The sequence below is a fragment of the Aphelocoma coerulescens genome, chromosome 3, assembly GCF_041296385.1.
Source record: "Aphelocoma coerulescens isolate FSJ_1873_10779 chromosome 3, UR_Acoe_1.0, whole genome shotgun sequence".
NCBI classification, from domain to species: domain Eukaryota; kingdom Metazoa; phylum Chordata; class Aves; order Passeriformes; family Corvidae; genus Aphelocoma; species Aphelocoma coerulescens.
Genome location: NC_091016.1, coordinates 14,996,890 through 15,018,035, shown reverse-complemented (window position 1 = coordinate 15,018,035; position 21,146 = coordinate 14,996,890). Strand labels below are relative to the sequence as shown.

Genomic DNA, 21,146 nt, shown 5'->3' with positions numbered 1-21,146 from the left:
CGTAACAATAGTTACACACAAAACATTAGCGTTAGCCCGTCTTGTCCAGTTTTAGTTTAGTTTTTAGATTCAAAACTCACTGTGGCTCTGGGCATCTTGATCTGTGTTGGCTCTGCAGTTGTGCTGGAGGTTGGCTGAGATAATCTCCAAGGTCCCATTCAACCTGATTTATTAATTAGACTGTTATTAGTGAGATGAGAGCCCTTGTAATCTTCTGTTTATAAATGTGATGAAGGAGTTTTGCTTAGCTTTGGGTCCAGCTTGCCTGTTCCAGGGTGTTTACACGTGTTACACACAGACTGATGTGATCTTGTCCTGTAGTATGGAGTGTGTATGGAGATCTTCCTTGCTTGTTGTTCTTAAGAATTAACACCTGAAATGGGTTCCTTTAAGGAGCTGTAAGATAAATCAAACCAGGTTGAGATAAATACTGCATGTCTGAGTGTGTTTGTGTCTGGGGACCCTTAGTGACTGGGCTATATTTTACTGAGATTAGGCTCTTCGCAGAGAGTTGTCTCTCTCACCTGTGTCAGTAACACACCTGGTTATTACCATTAACTTTTATAACAAGCAGGAGCATGGAAAATCAGCCAATGGTTAGATTTCTTCTTCCTGGGTCAAACTTCTGTATTTGCACGTACCAATATGCTTGTAACACTTCCTGTCTTTGACTTTCAATGTTCACAGCAATTGGAAGAAAAAAGTGAGGATGAAGAGGATAAGGAGTGCTTGAAGCAAGCAATAACTGCCCTGCTAAATCTTCAAAGCAGTATGGAACGGATATGCTCCAAAAGCCTTGCAAAACGAAGGCTTAGGTAAACGTTTCCGGTTTTTCTGCTCTCTGCTCTTAATGCTTTGCTATAAATCCAGGGCTCCCGGTTTCCTCTTTTAGTAAACAATGAACAAAATAGTTTGTGACAAGCCTGCTTTTTCAAAGGAAGTGACATCAAAGCCAAGATAATTTGTTATTGTTTTAAAAGAGTTCTAATTTCTATGTGTCCTTGCAAACTGGTAGTTGAGACGTTCTGAGAATTCACTGGTAAGTAGAAAGTTACGGCATTTGTGGGTTAATTGTGCTCAGATAATAAATATCCACCTAAAAATATTGTAAAAGTACCTTTCTGTGTGGTTAGAAGGGAATGTTCTTGAACTAGAAACTACTCTTAAAATTGTTTCAATGTTTTCTTTGCCAGACAAGTTTTGTGCTGCCGAGAGTAACCTCTAGGCTTGAAAATGAATGCATTTAACAGCTTATTTTTTTCTGAATGTACTCGCTTCAAATAATTGCAATCTAAAATTGTTCTGTTGGTTATGGAAGTGAGTGGCTTGTTGGTCTAAGAAGCACTAACAGCTTGCCTGCCTCTGGTTGCTTGTGTTTAGGTAAAACATCTATTGCTGAAGATAAGTAGAAAATTTACCAGATGAGATACTTTAGTCAAGCCTTTGCAATGGTGCTGATACTGGGTGATGAAATTGCATTCTCAGTGGAATCCTCACTTCTCAGAATTATGATCTGGTGTTTTTGTGTTAGTGGTGGTTGTGTTTTTTAAATACATGTGTACTAATAGGCTGCCTTTCTCCCATCCTCCACTGAAGTGAATCTGCATGCCGGTTCTATACTCAGCAGATGAAGGGGAAGCAGCTAGCAATTAAGAAAATGAATGAAATCCAGAAAAATATTGATGGTTGGGAGGGTAAAGACATTGGACAGTGCTGTAATGAGTTCATCATGGAAGGAACACTCACACGTGTAGGAGCAAAGCACGAGAGACACATATTCCTGTTTGATGGCTTGATGATTTGCTGTAAGTCAAATCATGGCCAGCCAAGACTTCCTGGTGCTAGCAATGCAGAATATCGACTGAAGGAGAAGTTCTTCATGCGAAAGGTACAAATCAATGATAAAGATGACACTAATGAGTATAGACATGCTTTTGAAATCATCTTAAAAGATGAGAACAGTGTTATTTTTGCTGCTAAATCAGCTGAAGAGAAAAACAACTGGATGGCAGCATTGATATCTTTGCAATATAGAAGCACGCTGGAAAGGATGTTGGATGTAACAATGTTGCAGGAAGAAAAAGAGGAGCAGATGAGATTTCCAAATCCTGAGCTTTATAGATTTGCAGAACCCGACTCTGAAGAGAATATTGTGTTTGAAGAAAACATGCAGCCCAAATCTGGAATCCCCATCATCAAGGCAGGAACTGTTGTGAAGCTCATCGAGAGGCTGACTTACCACATGTATGCAGGTGAGACACTCGGTTTGTGCAGCCAAAACTCAAGGTAGCCACTTGTTCATGTTTCTCTTCCTGTGTTAAATACATGCAGCAAATACATAGAGTGAGTAAAAAGTGAATATGCTTGGCAGTGCACATGGGATATTGCATGTGCATAAGGTTGTTCTCATGCAAGGAATGGGGGTGGGAGCCTGCAGCAATTGAGCTCCAGACAATACTTTTTCCTTTGTGCCCCAGGCTACAAGAACTGCCTTCCCTCCAAACTTCTAAAGCTGGGTGACACAGGAAGGGCCAGCATGTGGGAGAGGATTATGGGCCCAGTGTTTTCAGTTAAGGGTTGTACTCTGTCAGCTATTACCTGTGTCTGTGCTAGCTTGTCATGGAAAGACCAATATCAGCTTGATAGGTGCAGTCACTCGCATACTTTGGCCTCAGAACTTTGCCTTAATCAGAACTTCAATGAGGATTTGATTTAGGGACTTTTGACTTAGGGTTTCTGTTTGTGTTGAAGACACATTAAACAACATTTACGTGATTATCCAGGCTCACCTCAGTGTGTGGGGTTCTTGATGGCAGCCCAGGATTTTCGTAAAGCTGTGCTTCAAAGCATGGGCTTGTGTTTGGGGTTTGGATTTATTTTTTCTGATTCTATTTGTATGTCAGTTATTCTGAAACTTCGTGCATCTTGGTATTAGTGCTTTTCATATTCAGCAGTTTCTTTTTTTCCTTCCTTTTTACTCTTTACACTCTTAATTGTTGTAGATTGCTCTTCTGCAGCTCAATCCTAGATACCCTGCATAGATCAGGAATATTTGTTTGAAAGAAGTGAGGAGTAAGCAGAATATAATTTCTGTAGTTTAGTATTCTGTTTACTTTTTTAAATACCTGTAGTTACATCTCTTTGCTCCATTACTTTTCTTGCTCTTCTTTTAATTTCCTTGAATTTTCCTAACATTTACTAGAAAGCCAAATGCAATATTGTGCTGGCAGTTTTTACCTGAGCAGTTTTGTATCTGTCTTCATTTTCTTGTAACTTTATAAACTTCCAGCTCTTGGCTTTGAATTTTATAGGCATGGTTTATGACATAATTTTATGGTCGTGAACGTTAAAATCAAACTACTTGGCCTTAGAGGAAGGAAGATACCTTTCTATTATTATTTTTAAATCTAGTATTGTCTTTGCCAAAGAATTAGCAGAAACTGTTGTATGAGAAAACTGAGAATGTGAGTACCATGAGATGGCCTGAAAGACTTTGACCAAAAGGATAAAAGTAGTTGTCTTATGATGTATTTAGCCTGTCTTTGTAGCCTTAAAGATCTTTAGTGGACCTGATGCTGCATTGTTACATTGTGCATAATTTTTCAACACTCTTATCTTCTATACCTTCTGTTTTATAATTGGTTATCTGTGAGGAAAAACATCATTGTTCTCACCATTCTGTGCAGTCTTTTCCAGGACAGCAAAGAAATAAGAGATAAAGTGACTCAACCAAAAATGCTTTGTTGTACAGGAAACATGGTACATTTGTGATGTAAATCATTCAGGGTTTTGTTGCATCTTGTGAGATGCAGTGAGTAGGGCAGCAACCCTCCAGAGTAACAGGTTAGCTCTTTCACACATGTATCTGCTGAGTTCAAGGCTTCTTCTCTGAAGACCTGGGAAGATGAGTGCTGTGGTGGTATGTAATCAAACAGCTATAGACTGTAGAAATGCTTTTCTTGCCCCACACAGGATGGTGTATGTGTGATGGTAATCTTAAAAGTCTTTATTGGCTTTGTATTCATATGCCAGAACAGCAAGCCTTTACTTTTCTGAGGCAATTGTTCTGGAATTCAGTGTGACTGGTTATGGCAGCCTTTGATCTGGCAGTCTAAAGACAGTATTTACTATAGCTGTGACTTTTCTCTAGGTTTTTATCTTTGTAGGTCAAGTGGTGTAAGGAATAATTACAGATACACTTGCAGAGGTCATATGAATTTGTTGCAGTTTAGTTAGTTGCTGTAGTCAAATCAGATCTCAACTTTTTTGTCATATGTGAAGATCCACACAGTCCATCTCATTTTTAGATATGGGTGTTGGACCTTTTATTTTTCATCCCTCACCCCCCTGACAATGCACAAACCATTTTATCAGCCAAAATGTCTTTGCTGTGGAACAGGGACAGCTTTAAAGAAACAATGCTGCTGGGAGTGGGAGGTGTCCAACCATTGCAACAGTTCAGACAGGGAGACAGCCCTGATGGCCACCTGGTCACGGGGTGAGACTGTCCAAACTATCCTGTGGTGGAGCAGCAAAACAGGGAGAAATCTACTTTGCAAAAGCAGCTTTCCGTGTATTTTTACCTGAGAGAAATTGCCCTGCAGTTAGAAGTTCAGGTTCTGACCCTATTTGCATATTCTGGTGGGTTTTCCTTGGTTTAATGTGTTTCTGCATTCTTTATCTCCTCTTGCCCAATTCTTGTTTAAGAGCAGCTGGATTAGGTGGTACCAAGATTTTAAAGTCATGGCATTTTTTTTTTATCTATAGGGCAGCACTCTTCTATTTTTAAAGCTTTGATATGTTAAGAGTGCTTGTGCGTCATCATAGTGTCTGTTTCCTTTCGTAAGGAATTCAAGGGTGATTATTTATAAATCCTCGTAGAACAGTTATTGTTCTTTTTTAGCTTTCAAATTGGCTGCATTGAAGAGAGAATTATCACATGAGCAGACATCCTGGCTAACTAGTGTTGTCTGTATTTTTTTAACACTCATATATTGTACACTATTTTGAGTCACAGTCGTTGCTAGTAAGATAACAAAGTTAGATTTGATTTTCTGATCGACTTCATTTGGAATTCAATATGTATTGTGGATTTATATGCTGACCCTACCTGTAAAAATAACAATAGCTATGACTCAGAGCTTGCAGTGATCTAAAAATGTTAATTGCTATGGAAGCTTTCTTTTTCATGTAGACAAAATCTCTTATTTAGAATAGATGCTGTGTACAGATTGCAAACTGTGAGAGCAGGAGTTACTGTGCTTCTTTAGCACAGCAGAAATGGTGTATTTCCATGATGAAGATGATGTGAACAGGGATGACCTTCTTTGTGCAAAAAGTATTGGAGTTCTGCCTTTGAAAATAATTTTGGACTGTACAATTTCAAGGACTAGTGGGAGAGGGGTTATGATTAGAGAAATGGAGTAACGAAGGACATGGGAGAAGCAGAATAGCCACTTGTTTAAGAAATGAGACTTATCATGCAACAGAATTGCAAGGAAATACTGTGTTACACGGCATAGTTCAGGTGTGCAACACATCACAGGAAACTGTTGCCCGAATGAACAACTCAGGGAGACCTAAGAAAGGTAGAATGTTCCTTCTAATGGACAAAATGCTGGTAAGGAGTTAAGGAGGATTTTAAAGCAGCTCTTAAAAATCCATATTCCATTTACATCCAACAGAGCATTAAGTCAAATAATGCAGCCTTTTAATCCTACATATTGCAGCCTGTAGGAATTCTTTCTTCAAGTGAGCTCCTCTTCAGCCACTCTGTGTTAGGACAATTATCAACTGGGGTTTGGTTTTAAAATCCGGATATGGATTTAATATGCAAAAAAATGCAAATTGCTGTTGCAATCTGCTCATTAATTCTGTTCAGGTATAACAGCGTTAACCTTGTTTCTAGTCAGCTCTGTGCAGTGCCAGTGAGCTGTCACTGCATTTCCTCATATTTGTAGAGAAATGGGTTTGCTTTTGTAACTATGGGAGACACTTTGGTTTTCTGTTTTGAATACTTGATTGTTTTTAAAACACATTTTCATATTTTAAATGAATTGATACGTAATTAGTCAATTAAAATGAAATTGGTTGATTTTCTTGAAGTGAAATAAATATGACCTCAAACATAGCTGTCAGATGAAAAAATACCTAGGCTGCCTAACCATGACTGGTTATCAAATGTACCAGTTTAGGGGAAACATTCTCCCCTGGAAGAGGCCATTTCTACCCAATGCAAAGTTATTTGATGTGTTTTTTGAGTTCTCATGTCCCAATCACTGTCAAAACTAAAGTTGTTTACTCATAAATAAAATCAGGTATTCATTAATTTCGAAGTCATTGGAAAAGAATCCTGTCTTTTAACAATTGAAGGGGGGGAAAAAAAGTTGCTGTGAACCTCCAAAAGAATGAAAATTATTTTTAAGTTCTGCTTCATATTGTTTTAGGAGATTTTGAATTGTTACCAAAGCCATTTTGGGTTACATAATCTTCTCTGTAAACTGATAGGGTGACATCCTTAATTTTAAAGGATAATTGAAGTTATTGTAAAGGGAAAAAAAATCAGGTAATTGCTGACATAAGTGTAAAATTATTCTTTGTCTTAGATCCCAACTTTGTTCGGACTTTTCTCACAACATATAGATCCTTCTGTAGACCTCAAGAGTTGCTGAGTTTGCTAATAGAAAGGTATGCCACTGTTAAAAATATGTTCTTATGAAGTGCATTTTTTTTCTTTCTTCGTGGAGTGTGTAAGATTCTGGCTTTCCAGTTGGTTTTGATTCACTTCAAACACCTTTTAAAAAGTTGTCCAATTCAAGGATTGCCAGTAAAATGTACAAGTTTATATCCAAAAGTTTGTGCCCAAGACTGGTGTAATAGATGGCCTTACACCCATCTTCTGTGCTAGATTTGAAATTCCAGAGCCTGAGCCAACGGAAGCCGACCGTATTGCCATGGAGAACGGAGACCAACCCCTTAGTGCAGAGCTGAAAAGATTTAGGAAAGAGTACATTCAACCTGTGCAGCTACGGTGAGTGTTGCATCACTGTGAGCCCCTCTGAATTCCTTCTGAGGTGTCAGCTTTTGGCTGCACTGGCTCTTCGTGATTCCAGTGACCTTCCTTGCAGCTGCTTTGATAGGGAAGATAGACTGAGGTGTAGAGTGTTTGTTTATTCTTTACTTTTGCAGAGTATTAAATGTGTGTCGACACTGGGTAGAGCACCACTTCTATGACTTCGAAAGAGATGCTGATCTTCTGAAACGTTTGGAGGAGTTCATTGGAACAGTAAGAGGTATTTACAGTTTCCTAAGTGCTGATATTTATCCTAAAGCATCCCTTTTCAAAGATAGGGAATGTGATCAATTCTGCTTTCAGGAAAAACAGGACTGACTGCTTATTAAATACTTCATAAAGAGCATGAAATAAACTTTCATTAAGCCCACACACACACACACACACACACACACACTACTATTAAAAAATCTGGCTCCTTTTCAGAATAGTGATTGTTATTTACATAAATTATGGGTTTTGTTGTAAAGGGACTGAAATAATGCAAAATAATAAGAACTGAGTAATGATCAGGGCAGAATAATTGCTTTGATTGTCATTTTAAACTTTACACAGGGGGTAATTTTTGTAAAAGTTTGATGGTGGAAACCATTATTTCTTTGAAACAAGAGTTCACAGCTACTTCACAGTGCATATTGGAACTGTAGGACACCTTGCAGTTGTGATTGTACAGACTCTTCCTGTTTCCTTTTAAATAAAACCAAGACAGACACAGGAGCAGTTTGTAGGACAATACTGTGTCAGAGAAGTATTTAATGGTTATTTAGCCATTAAAATGAGGGGAGAATGAGCCAGCTAGTTCAATAGATGTTACTGGTAGGTTTTCAATGGACTTGTGCATGAAATTCTTACGGTGCAGAGCTGAAAAGGTATTTGGCCTTTCAATTTTGTTCTCAGCTTTGATGGTAAATGCAGTACAGGAAGAAGCTTCTCCCTGTTTGTTATTTTGACTTTCTAGGTTATCTGAGGTAATCATGTGCTCTTTCCCAGACTATTAAATAGTTCAAGGTGTTTGCAGAAGTGCATTTTGGGCAAAAGAAGGTTTGTTCCCAAAAAACTCACTGTAAACTCAGAAAAGAAAGAAAAGCACCTAAATCAGAGCTGGAGCCTAATTTGGGTATTCTCATTTGTGCTTGGGCAAAATTGCACTTGTCATTGGCTGTTGAGGAATTCTTTCTATCTTTGAACACTTCTACCCAATCCTAAAGAATATACTATTCCTTTAATGTAGTAAGTTTTGGGGTTAAATCCAAAGATTTCTGAATCATGCTGATATCTTAGGAAAAACAGTATTATCGAAATAGTAATTTTCTCTGTGTGCCAGGCAAAGCCATGAAGAAGTGGGTTGAATCCATCACAAAGATAATCAACAGGAAAAAGCAGGCACAAGCCATTGGGCCGAGCCACAACATCACTTTTGAGAGTCCCCCTCCAGCAATTGAGTGGCACATAAGCAAACCAGGCCACACAGAGACTTTTGACTTGCTCACTTTGCATCCCATAGAAATCGCTCGGCAGCTCACTTTACTGGAGTCGGATTTTTACAGGTAACTTCCCTCCACTGAGAAACATGTGGCACAAATCAAAATATTCTCCATGCCTGAAGTTGTTTCTGGGGGCTTCTGATGTGAAGCCCGACAGAAATCAAGGGACTTTACCAGTGGTGTGTATTAATTACTATTTCTGCAGAAAAAGCTCTCTTAAGTACAGCATTTGTTTTATCCTCCCCCAGTTAATGTGCAGTATGTGTGACTGTTGCATACTGTTAGTGGTATTGTGCTCCATCTTCCTCTTGATATTTTCTGAGTAGATCAGACTTTGAGAAGTATGAACAATTATTAAATCAGTTTTCTTCACATCCTGGTTTGTGAAGCAAATTAAGGACCGTGTCAGGTCTCATTAGCTGCCTGTAAGAAATTGTTCAGGCATTGGAAGCTCACATTTTGTTATGGTGAATGAGATGATTTCTTTCTTCATTTAGATGAACAGAGGTGGTTAAGAGTTACATAGATTAAGAAATACCTACAGTCTAAAAAAGAAGCATAGAAATATCAGTCATTTAGTCATGATGGGAGCCTAACACTATAGAAGTGCTACCTTAAGAATTTATTTCTAAATATGAATTCCAAATTCAGTGAAAATCAAGAGGGTTTGGGGAAATAATATTTTATTTTCTGCTTTTAATTACATTTTTTGATAATGCATCTACTTTTCTAGAGCTGTGCAGCCATCTGAACTAGTTGGAAGTGTGTGGACAAAGGAAGATAAAGAAATTAATTCTCCCAACCTTCTCAAAATGATAAGGCATACAACTAACCTAACTTTGTGGTTTGAAAAGTAAGTCACTTTCCTGAATCTGCACCTACTCCATATCTGGACACTTACAGTCCATTCACAAGTATACTGTGAAGAATCCTGTTCTGGGAGAATTCCTGTTTTGGTGTTTAGATGCTAAAACCAATCCCTGTGAGAATTTTAACATAATGGTCTCAAGCTTTTTATTCTTAGAATATTTTCGAATCTCTAAGACATTTTCAGAACTATCTCAAGTAATTTGATAAAATCATATTTGTTTGTGTTGCAACTTAATATCTGATTTTGGAAACCTCATCAGCGCTTTAATACAAACCCCAATGTTCTTGTGTATTTAGATGCATTGTAGAAACAGAAAACCTAGAGGAAAGAGTAATTGTAGTGAGCCGGATAATTGAGATCCTGCAAGTTTTTCAAGAGCTAAACAACTTTAATGGTGTCCTTGAGATTGTCAGTGCTATGAACTCCGCAGCAGTTTATAGGTTGGATCACACGTTTGAGGTACAGTGAAATGTTTTCCACTTTTGCTATGGCAGTGTCATGCAGGGTACCTTGGCTGCACTGAAAGCCTGTCTTGTCAGTAAGCATGTGCTTCCAAGGAGCAAAGAAAGTAAATCCCCCAAGAAATTAATCAATCAGGGTGTAAGAGAGAGGGTTTTTTTCCTTGGTTTCAGAAGAAAGAAATCCATCCCCACTTAAGAAAGGCATCTCAGGATGATGGGGCACTGTCCTCGTGGTCCCTGGTTCAAATATCTGTGGGAGACCATTACTCTCAGTATTGTTGCTGGGCCATGCCTTTACCTTCTCTTTCCAAACAACCTGTTTGGTCTCTCTTTTAAGCAAATTCCAAGTCGCCAGAAGAAGATCTTAGAAGAAGCTTATGAGCTGAGTGAGGACCATTATAAGAAATATTTGGCAAAACTCAGGTCCATTAATCCTCCTTGTGTGCCTTTTTTTGGTGAGTACGTTTGGTTTGGATGAGCTGTGTCCCACATTAACATGAATTTGGAAGGTATTGAGCTAAGGTACTAAACAGAGTATGAGCAATAGAGAGAAAAGTCAGTTTTAACAGGACAGGTGGGTTGGAATTTCAGGTGCCCAGGCACAAATACGTGAAAAAAACCCCTAAAGTAACTATTCATGGGAGGTGTTATTTGCAGTAAAAATAAGTATATCTGCAATATCCTATTTCCATATTTGTTGATTTTTACTTTGAGTGTGGTTTGAACTGTTGCAACCAGAAACACTCTCAATAGAAGGTGGTCACATTAGAAATATTATTGTCATTGACTGGCAGAGAAAGAAGGATTCCCTTCCTCATCGTGAGTTCCAAGAAATAAAGCTAGAGTCTCATTTCTATTAAAAAGTCTTATTTCTGTAAAGATAAAGTTTGGGAAAGAAAGCCTCCTCTTTATCATCAGTCTGAACAGTTCTTCTTTGAAGTAGATTGCTGACATTTAGCAAATGGTGATGTTAAGCACATCTCATTCCTGTTATTAAGCAATTCATTTAAATGTTTGCTGCAGATCAGTTCCAAGTCTGGACATTGCACTTGTCCAACATAGGCTTCGGGCCAAAACTGAAAGAAAATAGTGTTGATGGCTTTTTTGGCCTTTTACAGATTGGGGAAAGATATACTCCAGAGCTCTGCAAAGAAAGATAAGATCAACTAAGAAACCTTCTGTCCTGCTTCAGAGATGAGTAGAGGTTAGCAGGATCACATGTCAATAGCTTCAGTTATTTCTGTCGAGTCATAATGACAATTCCAGATACATGATCTGTGGAGTGGAGAGCACTTTTTGCTTTCTAATCTTCAAATTATTTGATGCAATTATGAAGCCAGGATAAAACCTGAAAATAATTTTTGGAGTTTAGCTGGGGTGTCTAATGGAATAGAGGAGTTAAGAGAAAGCACTCCTGTTCAGTGTCCTCTTTTAGTGTTCAGTTGTGTGAGCTTCCTTAACCACAAGAAAGATGCACAGGCTTTGGGACTTTGATGCAAAAAGGCAGCTTTCTGGAAAAGGCATGTTAAAATACTTAAATTGTTGCCCTTATTGGAAAGTGAGGTGCAATTCTCTTACTGACCATAACAGAGAAGTTTTCTAAATAATTACAGTGCACAAATTAAATTCTTTAAGAATTCCTTGTATTCCAGTTGTGACTTCCTCCTTGTTTTGTACACTGTGTTGAGAACCTCTTCTGTGTGCCCTTTAGGGATTTACTTAACCAACATTTTGAAAACAGAAGAAGGCAATCCTGAATTTCTCAAGCGACATGGGAAAGACCTTATAAACTTCAGCAAGAGAAGGAAGGTAGCTGAGATAACAGGGGAGATACAGCAGTACCAGAACCAGCCATATTGTTTAAGAGTGGAATTTGACATCAGGGTAAGTGACATGATTTCCTTCTGTGGTGATTCTGTCAGCTGACAGACCGTAAGGACAGACTGAATTCACATAGATTCAGTCTGACTGAATCAGAGATGAGCAGAGCTGTCATAAAACTTCTCTCAGGTCTCACTATAAGAAAGGGCAGAAAGCTCAATGCTTGCAGTTTCTTGGGTTTGTTTCATTTTTTTTCTCAGCTGTTGGGACATTGATCTTATCGATCAGTGTTAAACAGGAACTGAAACTGGCAGATTCTCATTGTCCTTCACTCAGTTGCAATTATTTGTCCAGTGAGCCCAGTTGTGTTTTCCTCCTCTGTTACACTGCCTTTATGTTTCCAGGTTTATCTGATAGCACTGTGTTTACATCATGTGTTGATGGTCGTGATACGTTTTTCTTTCTCCTGGTGTTTGTTTTCCTTGGTCTGAGGTGTTGTCTAAGCAGTGTTCTCTCTGCTTGCTTTCCTTTCTTCCTTTTTTCTTACCATCTTTTGAGCTATATACTTCCAGAGAGTCATAGAACAGGTTATCCTAAGAGATTCTGCAAGGGTTTATTTTATTTGTTCTCCTCAGGCTTTGACAGAATGCTTTGTGGGAGCTGTCTTCCCTGCATCAGTGTAAAGATGGATTGTTTGCAGCTTCTTATGGAAGTGTTTGAGCAAACCTAGTCTGATTTTACACTGCAGAAAGCATTTAGGGTTGGTAGCACAGTTGGTTTTCAGGCCAAGCATAGCAGTAGCAATGTCCAGAAAAGGGCTGGCGACAAACAGATTTAATAACTTAAAAGTCTGTCATTACCTCTGACTCCAGCATTTTCTCTGTTCTCTTGAACAGTTGGGATCATTTGTGCTGTAGAAACAAGCAGTATTAAGAAGCATCTTAGCTGACAAGTCGTCTGCATTTTTGTATTGCAGAGATTTTTTGAAAACCTGAATCCAATGGGAAACAGCGTGGAGACAGAATTTACAGATTATCTGTTCAACAAGTCACTGGAGATAGAGCCACGGAATGTCAAGCCTCCTCCAAGATTTGTTAGTATTCAAGTTTGGTAATTTTCTTTTTCAAAAAGTGCTTACATTTGTCTTTCGTAGATGGCAAAAGTCATTTTAGATCTCTGACTTCATAAATATAAAGCTACATTTAAGTGATCCCACGGCCTTTTGATTTTGGTTGATATCTTCTGTCGTTTCAGCCCAAGAAGTACAGCTACCCCCTCAAGTCCCCAGGTGTTCGTCCCTCTAATCCAAGGCCAGGTACCATGAGACATCCCACACCCCTGCAGCAGGAGCCAAGGAAAATCAGCTACAGCCGCATCCCAGAGACCGAGGCGGAAGCCACAGCATCTGCCCCAAACTCCCCCCGCACCCCTCTGACCCCTCCTCCTGCTTCTGCCACTTCCAGCACCACGGACGCCTGCAGCGTGTTCGACTCGGATCCCTCCAGTCCTTTTCATACAAGTGCGTGCTCACAGCCAGCCTGCCAAGCATGTGCCAGCCACATTTTGTGGTGTTAGGCAGGGGAAATCAGGTTTAGCCTTCTAAAGTGACTGTAAAAAGAATTGCTTTTGTCTCCTTATATTTTCAATATTTCTTGCTCCCTTTTTCTTTAAAAAGTTTTTATTATAAAGGAGAAACTGAATAGAATTAGGGGTGTTACTTAAGGACTGTTACAAGTCTTTGGAGGAACTGTCAATACTGAAGGCAGAGGTAATCTCTGGGGCCCATACATGTCCCAAACAAACTTGAGGGATTTGCTGCCATATGTATATGTGTGAATGTATTGGGTGAGTATCTGATGGTGAACAGTGAGAATAAAAAATTAATATTTTGAGGGTGCTTTATTCTGCTGCCTGCAATTCAGAACTGATTTCAGTGTACATGGATGGTTTTCCTGCAGAACTTAAAATCCGTGTTTCCTTGCTTTAAATCCATCAGGACCTATCCACACCTCTTTTTCTTCTGTCTTTCCCAACATACAAGGGATCTCATATTTTATGGTGTGCTCTCAGCATTTAATAATGAATATAGGCTCCTTTCACATATGAGGGCTTGCAGAGGTTACTCCTGCGTTCAGCTGGTTGCCACAAGGAGGTGAAATGATTTGCTAAAAGCAGAAGTTCCTTAGCAGAGCAGTGCCATTGCAGAGTGTTCAAGCCAGGTCTTTGCAAAGCCTTTGCAAAGGATTTCTTTGTTGTTGGGTCCACTGACTGCAGGTTCAGGGTATTGTTTTAGTGCTGTTGTGACACAAGAGCAAGTTTGTGATGTGGCTTTGGTCTCGAGGATTATTTAAGAATGTTCAGGAACTGATAGCCACAGAGATCTTTGCAGCTCAGAAAAGCAGTTTCTCTGGCAGCTGCAAGTTAGAGGCTTGTTTCATTGTCTTTATTTACCACCTCCTTGATTCATGATGCTTTTTATGAGCAATTGCTTTATGATTTATGGCACCTCTATTGGCAGCAATATTGAGCCGAAAGTTCATCATTATCAACATTTTTTTTAATGTCCACTAGGATCTGCTTCTGTGTCATCCATAAACTTTACCAAAACTTCAGATGATGCTCCTGTCCCTCCTCCTGTTCCTCCACGAAGAAGACCAGAATCTGCCCCAGCTGAATCCTCCCCATCAAAAGTAAGTAAGGAGAAAAGAGGTCATTTGTTTTTCTGGGAGAAGAGGGGCAGGGCATGATAGAAAAGTAACTCTTAAAGACAGTACATTTATTTTTTGAAGAACTGTATGAGAAAGAGTAAGCAGCTATGTATTTGAAGCCTTCACAGGTCTGCCTCACTATGTCTTGATCTCAAACAAATGAAAACAGATGGGACCTAAATTTAGGGTTAGAAATGTCTCATCTACTCGTGTGCTATGCTCAGGCCCTTGCATTGCTTTTGAGAACTTGAGGCTTCAGGCAGATGTTTCCATCTGGGATAATTGTTCCAGAGTATCATTTTAGGATATATGAATGGGAGTAAAGAACTGATAAACAGTAATGATGGAAAGTGCTGTACACAACTCAGTCCTCTGGAAAGTTTCACCAGAATATTTGACCCTGATGCTGTGGTGCTCAAGGGCTTGCTTTCCCCTCTTGCTTATCCATCCTGTCTGCCTGCCTGCTTAAGCCATTGCTACATTTTCCTTTTGCATTTGTCGGGCAGCTGGGATCTGATCCAGCCTTTGTTGCAGACAGTGTCAAATTTCACCTGATTTCAGTGGAAGCTCATTTGTGACTTCAGATTTGAAAATCCCACTCAAAATATGTCTTTGAAGAGAGCTTGTAAGTGGCTCTTCAGCAGTTATTTTCAGACTATGGGCAACTGTTTTGTCAGTCAGCAGAATTTAACACATCACCAAAATGTATTTGAAAACATTGTGTATGTGATAGGGTGTTGGAGACCAGTTATCCTGTTGCTATGGTCTGCATCTTGGGAACTGTTCTCTTCCATAATTCTGACTACTGAACTCCATCTTCTGAGCACAGTTTATTTTTTCCCTGTTTGGCATCATCAGCCTCTCCCTTTTCCTTGTTTTCTTGAACAAATATCTGGTGTGTTTGCCCACTCCAAGTGCTTGTTACTGGGGAGGTGGTTGAAGATATCCAAACCTCCCCAGCAAGCAGACCTGGAACTAGCAGGGAAACTGTTGCTTTGACCATTCTTTGCCTTGCCCTTGTCCCTCTCTGTGCATCTTCATTCCTTCCATCCTTGGCTGTTCACTCATGTGTTGGTGCACCCCTGCTAAGAGCAACCTGCAGCGCGGGAGGGGCCTTCTGCTTCACAGCAGGGTCTTGTGCTTTGCTGCCGCTCTGGAATTTTACTGAATGAAATGTTTGTGTACCTCAGATTACTTCTGCACACCTGGACAACCCACCAGCAATCCCTCCTAGGCAACCAACCTCTAAAGTGTATTCTCCAAGGTACTCGGTGCCTGATCGGACCTGCATCTCTGACTCCTGTGTTACCACTGCAAACCCTCCCGAGCTACCGCCACGGGAGCCTGTGCGAACTCCAGATGTTTTCTCTAGCTCACCACTACACCTCCAGCCTCCACCCCTGGGGAGAAAAAGCGAACTTGGTAACACCTTTTTCCCAAACAGCCCCTCTCCGTTCACGCCTCCTCCCCCCCAGACACCTTCTCCACATGTAGCACGGAGGCATCTGCCATCGCCGCCTTTGATACCGCAGGATGTGGACCTCCCTTCTGTTGCTGGACCACCTGTTCCTCCACGACAAAGCACTTCTCAACATATCCCAAAGCTTCCTCCAAAAACTTACAAAAGGGAGCACACACACCCATCGATGCATCGGGATGGGCCACCCTTGCTGGAGAATGCCCCCTCCTCCTGAACTGTCCCTCGCGCTGGGAGTCGCATTTTCCTGGTGCTATGTCTGTTGCTGGCAATGGATGCACTGAACCTGGTGGTGTCAAGGAGTTGGGATGTGTATGCCAAACACTAAGAACTCTCCAATGCATTGGAAATGTAGTGTACAGAAATGGAATTGCAAAAACAGACTTTCTAGTGGAAAACCCGGTTAACTTGCTGTTCTTGTTTTAGTATGCAGGACATTGTTCTAAAGTAATTGGACAGCTGATTGTACCAGAAAACAGTCTGGAGAGACTTCTTTGGCCAATGAGCAGAGACTGTGTTTGTGTAATGATCAATAATGTCCAGTACAGGAAGGAAAAACAGTCTTGTATCCATCAGTTCCATACAGTGGCACAGTTTTTGGAATGAAAACATTATGCACTTTTTTTAAATCTCAAACAGGGAACTTTATATCCTTCTTAATTTTCCTTTGCTTTACTTACTCCCTGCTTTAAAATACCTTCCTAAAATTATGAGAAGGACTGTGAGGAAGATCTGTGGTACCTAACCGAGCTAGAATTGAGGCAAAGCACTGTATTGCGGTCCTGTTTACAAGTTGTTACAATGAGTAGTAGGGGGTACCTAGGCTTCACCAAAGAGGTACTTTATTATTATTTTCTGAAATACTGTGGTGCCAGTTCAAAAATAAATTTTTGCCAGGAAGCATAATGTCTAATTATTGCTTTCTTTAGATAGAGCTGATGAAAGTCTTACATCATTAAGGTGACAGCGAATTTTTTTTTAAAAAGCAGCACTATCATCTGAAGCAAATATACTACATTTAGAAGACTGTTAATCTCTGCTAGGTTATGTCATGTTCTTTTTAAGGTTTACTGATAATCCATTTCATGGCTAGTAGCTATTCTTTTTCAGTCATGCCATGAAAACAGTCACTTGTCAACTTCCATAGCTATTGTCATGTTTTACTAACAATAGATTAATCAGCATACATAGAATTGCCTTGCAGTTGCATAAATCGTGTGTATATAGTGAATGTTGCATAAATATACTTGCAGATTGTTTTTAATTTAATTGAAATAAAGATAAAGATATGTTTGGCTGACATATGTTAAATTATTACATGGACAAATGTTCAACTTAGTTTTTCAGTTAAGCACTGAAGGGGATAAAAGCCCATCTTGTGGTACATATTTTTCCCACTTCAATGTATGTATTTTAGTTATAAGAGACTAAAGAGGTGTTTTTGGCATGTTGCAAAATAATAACTCCGTAATATTTGAGAAGCTGGGTTACTCCCAAAGTGAATTATTACACCCTATGAAATGTTTCACACATCCTGTATGACACGTTAGAAAAAGTCAAACTTACATTAATCTTTACAGTGTCTTTCTCTGTCCAAAATACACATGACAAAACAGGTATGTTGTAAGTATTCTGACATGGTTTATCCATAACCCTGCATGCTGCTCTTCAAATCCAGACCAGCTTGGGACAGTAATGGTGGATGACAGCTGTTGAAGAAAAGGAGCTCCCTAATCTCCTCTGCAGTAGGTATATGAAGCATGAAGTGTCTCATCTTCAGTTCATATGGCTCATGGGGCAAGTAAAATGAACACATTTCAGCAGCTTGGAAAGCTGTCTCTCCTAAAGATGGTGTCGGTTGAATAATGGCAGAAATCACCTTTTTTAATGCTTTCAGCAATGCCATTGACCAGGGCCCTGTGATCCTTTTGTGTGGTCGTTACATTTTGGAAAGCATTTCATCAACAGGAATGGCAGTTTTCAGCACAGTCAGATCTTGAAGTTGTCAGTTGTATTCCTTCTTTGATGTCTTTAACAATGTTGTTTTGAAACATTTTCTCTGGCAAAAGAAAAACAAAGTGAAGTTCTCAAAACCTTGGCTTCAGAGGAGAACATTATATGGCAGCTTTGTAAAAGCTCAAGCCACAGGAGGTGAAGTTTAGGTTATGGGTTCTTTGGATAAAAACACCATGAGGAACATACTGTTGGCAGTGTTACCTAAATTATTAGCTCCTCGGTGGGTTAGCAGGAAAACTCCATAAAATGAGACTTTCTGATCTGTATTTCTTCTTCAGCACCCTCTTGTCTGTGCTGTTGTGCAGCCAAGGCAGAGCAGGCAGGAGGAATCACCATGGGGCCAGGTTCCTCAGGAGAGACCTCGCATGGCTCCTGCTAATCAGCAGATTTCTGAAATGTCAGTAGGTCTCTGCTTTCCTTTGTGGAGTGGGGACTGCTGTTCCCTGTTTGTGGCTGAGGATAAAAGTGCTTTCCTGGTGAGGTACTTGGGCAACAGGGGACAATGGTCATCATGCAAGAACCTGAAGTAAACATTCTTTGGAGCCCATGGGTCAGTCACAGTGCACCAGTCATGGTGTTAACTCAGCTGCAAACAGGAAGGACTGAGAAACCTGTAGCTTTTAGGAGTTGAATACAACTGCTAAGCCACTGGTTTGTGTCAGGACAGCTTTGTGTTAATAATTTCTGATCTGGAATGGCTTCTTCTTTGGATCATATTTGCATTAGTGACAATACTTTTCACATAGAAAATTAAGTCGTTTTAATGATGCTCTGTCTCCTTGGTAAAAGGACCCTGATTGGTCTGGTGTGGCCTGGGGTGATGATGTGACTTGGACAATGAAACATGCTTGTGTGGAGGCCTGGAGAGCTGCTGTATTACTGTAGAGAGCTGATGTGTGGCTAAAGTCAGCCTAAACCACTGCAAACTATGTAGGCAGGGTTATGTAGCAGAACTTCATAGGTTTATAAGAAAGAACCTTTTTAGGCAGGGCCTCTTGCAATTGGACAGAGTAATGGCTTTAAACTAAAGGAGGGTAGATTTAGACAAGGTATAAGGAAGAAGTTTTTTACAGTGAGTGTGGTGAACCACTGGAACAGGTTGCCCAGAGGTGAAAGATGCCCCATCCCTGGCAACATTCAAGGTCAGGCTGGAAGAGCTCTGAGCAACCAGCTCTAGGTGAAGATGTCCCTGCTCATTGCAGGGGGTTGGACTAGATGGCCTTTAAAGGTTCCTTTCCAACCCAGACTGTTCCATGATTCTGTGGTGATTTTGAGGGTGCTGAGCATTTGTTTCTCTTCAGCTGCTGCGTGGGAAGTTGCTGTTGTGCTGCCTGGTGACCCCGAGGTGACACGTTATTGTCACGGCATTCAACAGCCCCTGCAACATTTGTCTGTAACAAACTTGTCTGCTAATGGAGAACGTTATCCTCCTTCAGGGTTGATACCATGGAAGCACTGGAGTGCTCCATCCTCAAGAAGCCATTTCCAGTGTGGACTAACCTGTTTCTCTAATATGCCTCTCTTAAATCAGGGAGGGAGAGGTCTGTCTCAGTAAGAGCATGCTAGTACACTGGATTTAGATCCTTCAAGTTTTAGAGTGACATTGTGGGATATTTAATTATTTTTCTTTTGTGTGTATTTTAAATTAGATTTTTCCCAGTGATATCACTGGAGGTACTGCTGTTGAACACAGTAGATTATTGTGCTTCATGGAAAAGATTGTTGAATTGTCATTTCTAAACCCAGACAATGCACAGGTGAAGTCTTTCTTCAGGAGAGAAACTTGTGGCCCATTATAGGTGTAAAAACAAAAGTGTTCTTATTTTGTAAATTGCATTCCTTATTTTCCATTAAAAAAACAAACCACCCTTAAATGTATTTTTCTGTCCACTGAGAGCAAATTTACCTTTTGTGTTCAGTGGAAAATAGTGCATTATGAGGGAAACAAAGAGTAAGTTTGGAGGTTTTTTTACTTTCTAGCCAGCAAATGTGAAATCCTGTACTGGGTGGCTGAGAAGTTGAAAGGGAAAAACCAAATCAGATCAAATCCCTTTTGCCAGATGCATGACAAGTTAGCTGCCAGATGTGCAGAACTTCTGTAATATTTTTTAAAAGGAGGTAAACAAAGGTAGATGATCAAGGGCACATGTTGTTGGAATTGCTTTGAACAAGTTTGTTGAATCTATTTTGGAATAAGCCTTTTTTGTTTTGAGTCTGGGATGGCTGACTTAAACAGGGAGTGTAGCCATGGAGAGGTGTGGTCTAGAATAGTCTAAGGAGATGAAGATCTGTCACAGTGAGCTACACCAACAACAGGATCTTGACCAGAAGCCTGGAGAGTGACTCAGCTGAGTTCTGAATAAGAGTCTTAGAACCTTGTGTAGGGAGCAGTCTCCTTGCATGGCTGGATTTGTAGGGATACAGGATTGTGTAAGTAATGTTGCCTCAGAAAGGGACCAGAGCAGCACCTGTTTCTTCTTTTAATGGATGCAGCCTTCTGGCTGATTCAGTGCAAGAGGCAACAGTGTTATTTAAAGGCAACATTTATTTGGCACAGGAAGAAAAATAATCCAGGGTACACATGTACACTAAAGATGGATTTAAAATGGATCCTGCAACAGGTTGTGTGTGTGTGGTGCTGAGCATCATTCATTCATATTATTTACATTTGCAGATTCTGAGCAGTTACAAGGACATCTCAAGTGATAAGCATAGGCCTGAAAGTAAGAACTCAGAATCGAAAAGAAATAACCATCAGTTCTGACTGTGCCTTAAATCACTAAAATAGCAGCTGAAATCCACATGCATTTTACAAGCAAGGGTCTGCCACTTTGGAAGGATTTCCTCACCCAGGAGATGTTAGCAGGTAGGTTTATTTTCCTTTGTCCTGTTTCTGTCCTGGCATCTGCCTGGCAAATATGAAAAGCAGGTTTGTTCTATGAAGGATAAAAGTGTCATTACATACATGAGACCAAAACCACAAGCATCAGAGCCCTTGACAGCATCAGTGCATTACAGTGGACACTTGTCCATAATGATACAACTCTGGTTCCATGGACAAACAAATATTTCTGTCAGTGGCTGATTCCTGGACAGAACAAACTGGTTTTGCTGATGCTTCAGTTACAAGGATCTGGCTCTTCTTATATAATTTCTATCCTGGCCCTGCACAATCTGACTAAAAGCTGCCAAGTCCTAGGAATTGTCTTGTGATTCAGTGGCTGGTCAGCATGGGC

At 40.1% G+C, this 21,146-nt stretch overlaps 1 protein-coding gene across 1 annotated transcript in view; it reads left to right on the top strand.

Annotated features, from left to right (window-relative positions):
• Positions 1–17,194, top strand: part of SOS1 (SOS Ras/Rac guanine nucleotide exchange factor 1) — a 43,778-nt gene extending 26,584 nt beyond the window's left edge. Inside the window, exons 9-22 of the mRNA XM_069009172.1 lie at positions 688–815; positions 1,597–2,252; positions 6,606–6,687; positions 6,908–7,030; positions 7,189–7,292; positions 8,397–8,619; positions 9,290–9,409; positions 9,724–9,886; positions 10,226–10,343; positions 11,600–11,772; positions 12,686–12,802; positions 12,964–13,228; positions 14,281–14,399; positions 15,608–17,194. Of these exons, the coding sequence (XP_068865273.1) occupies positions 688–815; positions 1,597–2,252; positions 6,606–6,687; positions 6,908–7,030; positions 7,189–7,292; positions 8,397–8,619; positions 9,290–9,409; positions 9,724–9,886; positions 10,226–10,343; positions 11,600–11,772; positions 12,686–12,802; positions 12,964–13,228; positions 14,281–14,399; positions 15,608–16,111 (2,895 nt within the window). The 3' untranslated portion in view covers positions 16,112–17,194. The remainder of the gene's footprint in view (positions 1–687; positions 816–1,596; positions 2,253–6,605; positions 6,688–6,907; positions 7,031–7,188; positions 7,293–8,396; positions 8,620–9,289; positions 9,410–9,723; positions 9,887–10,225; positions 10,344–11,599; positions 11,773–12,685; positions 12,803–12,963; positions 13,229–14,280; positions 14,400–15,607) is intronic.
• Positions 17,195–21,146: the final 3,952 nt, after the last annotated feature.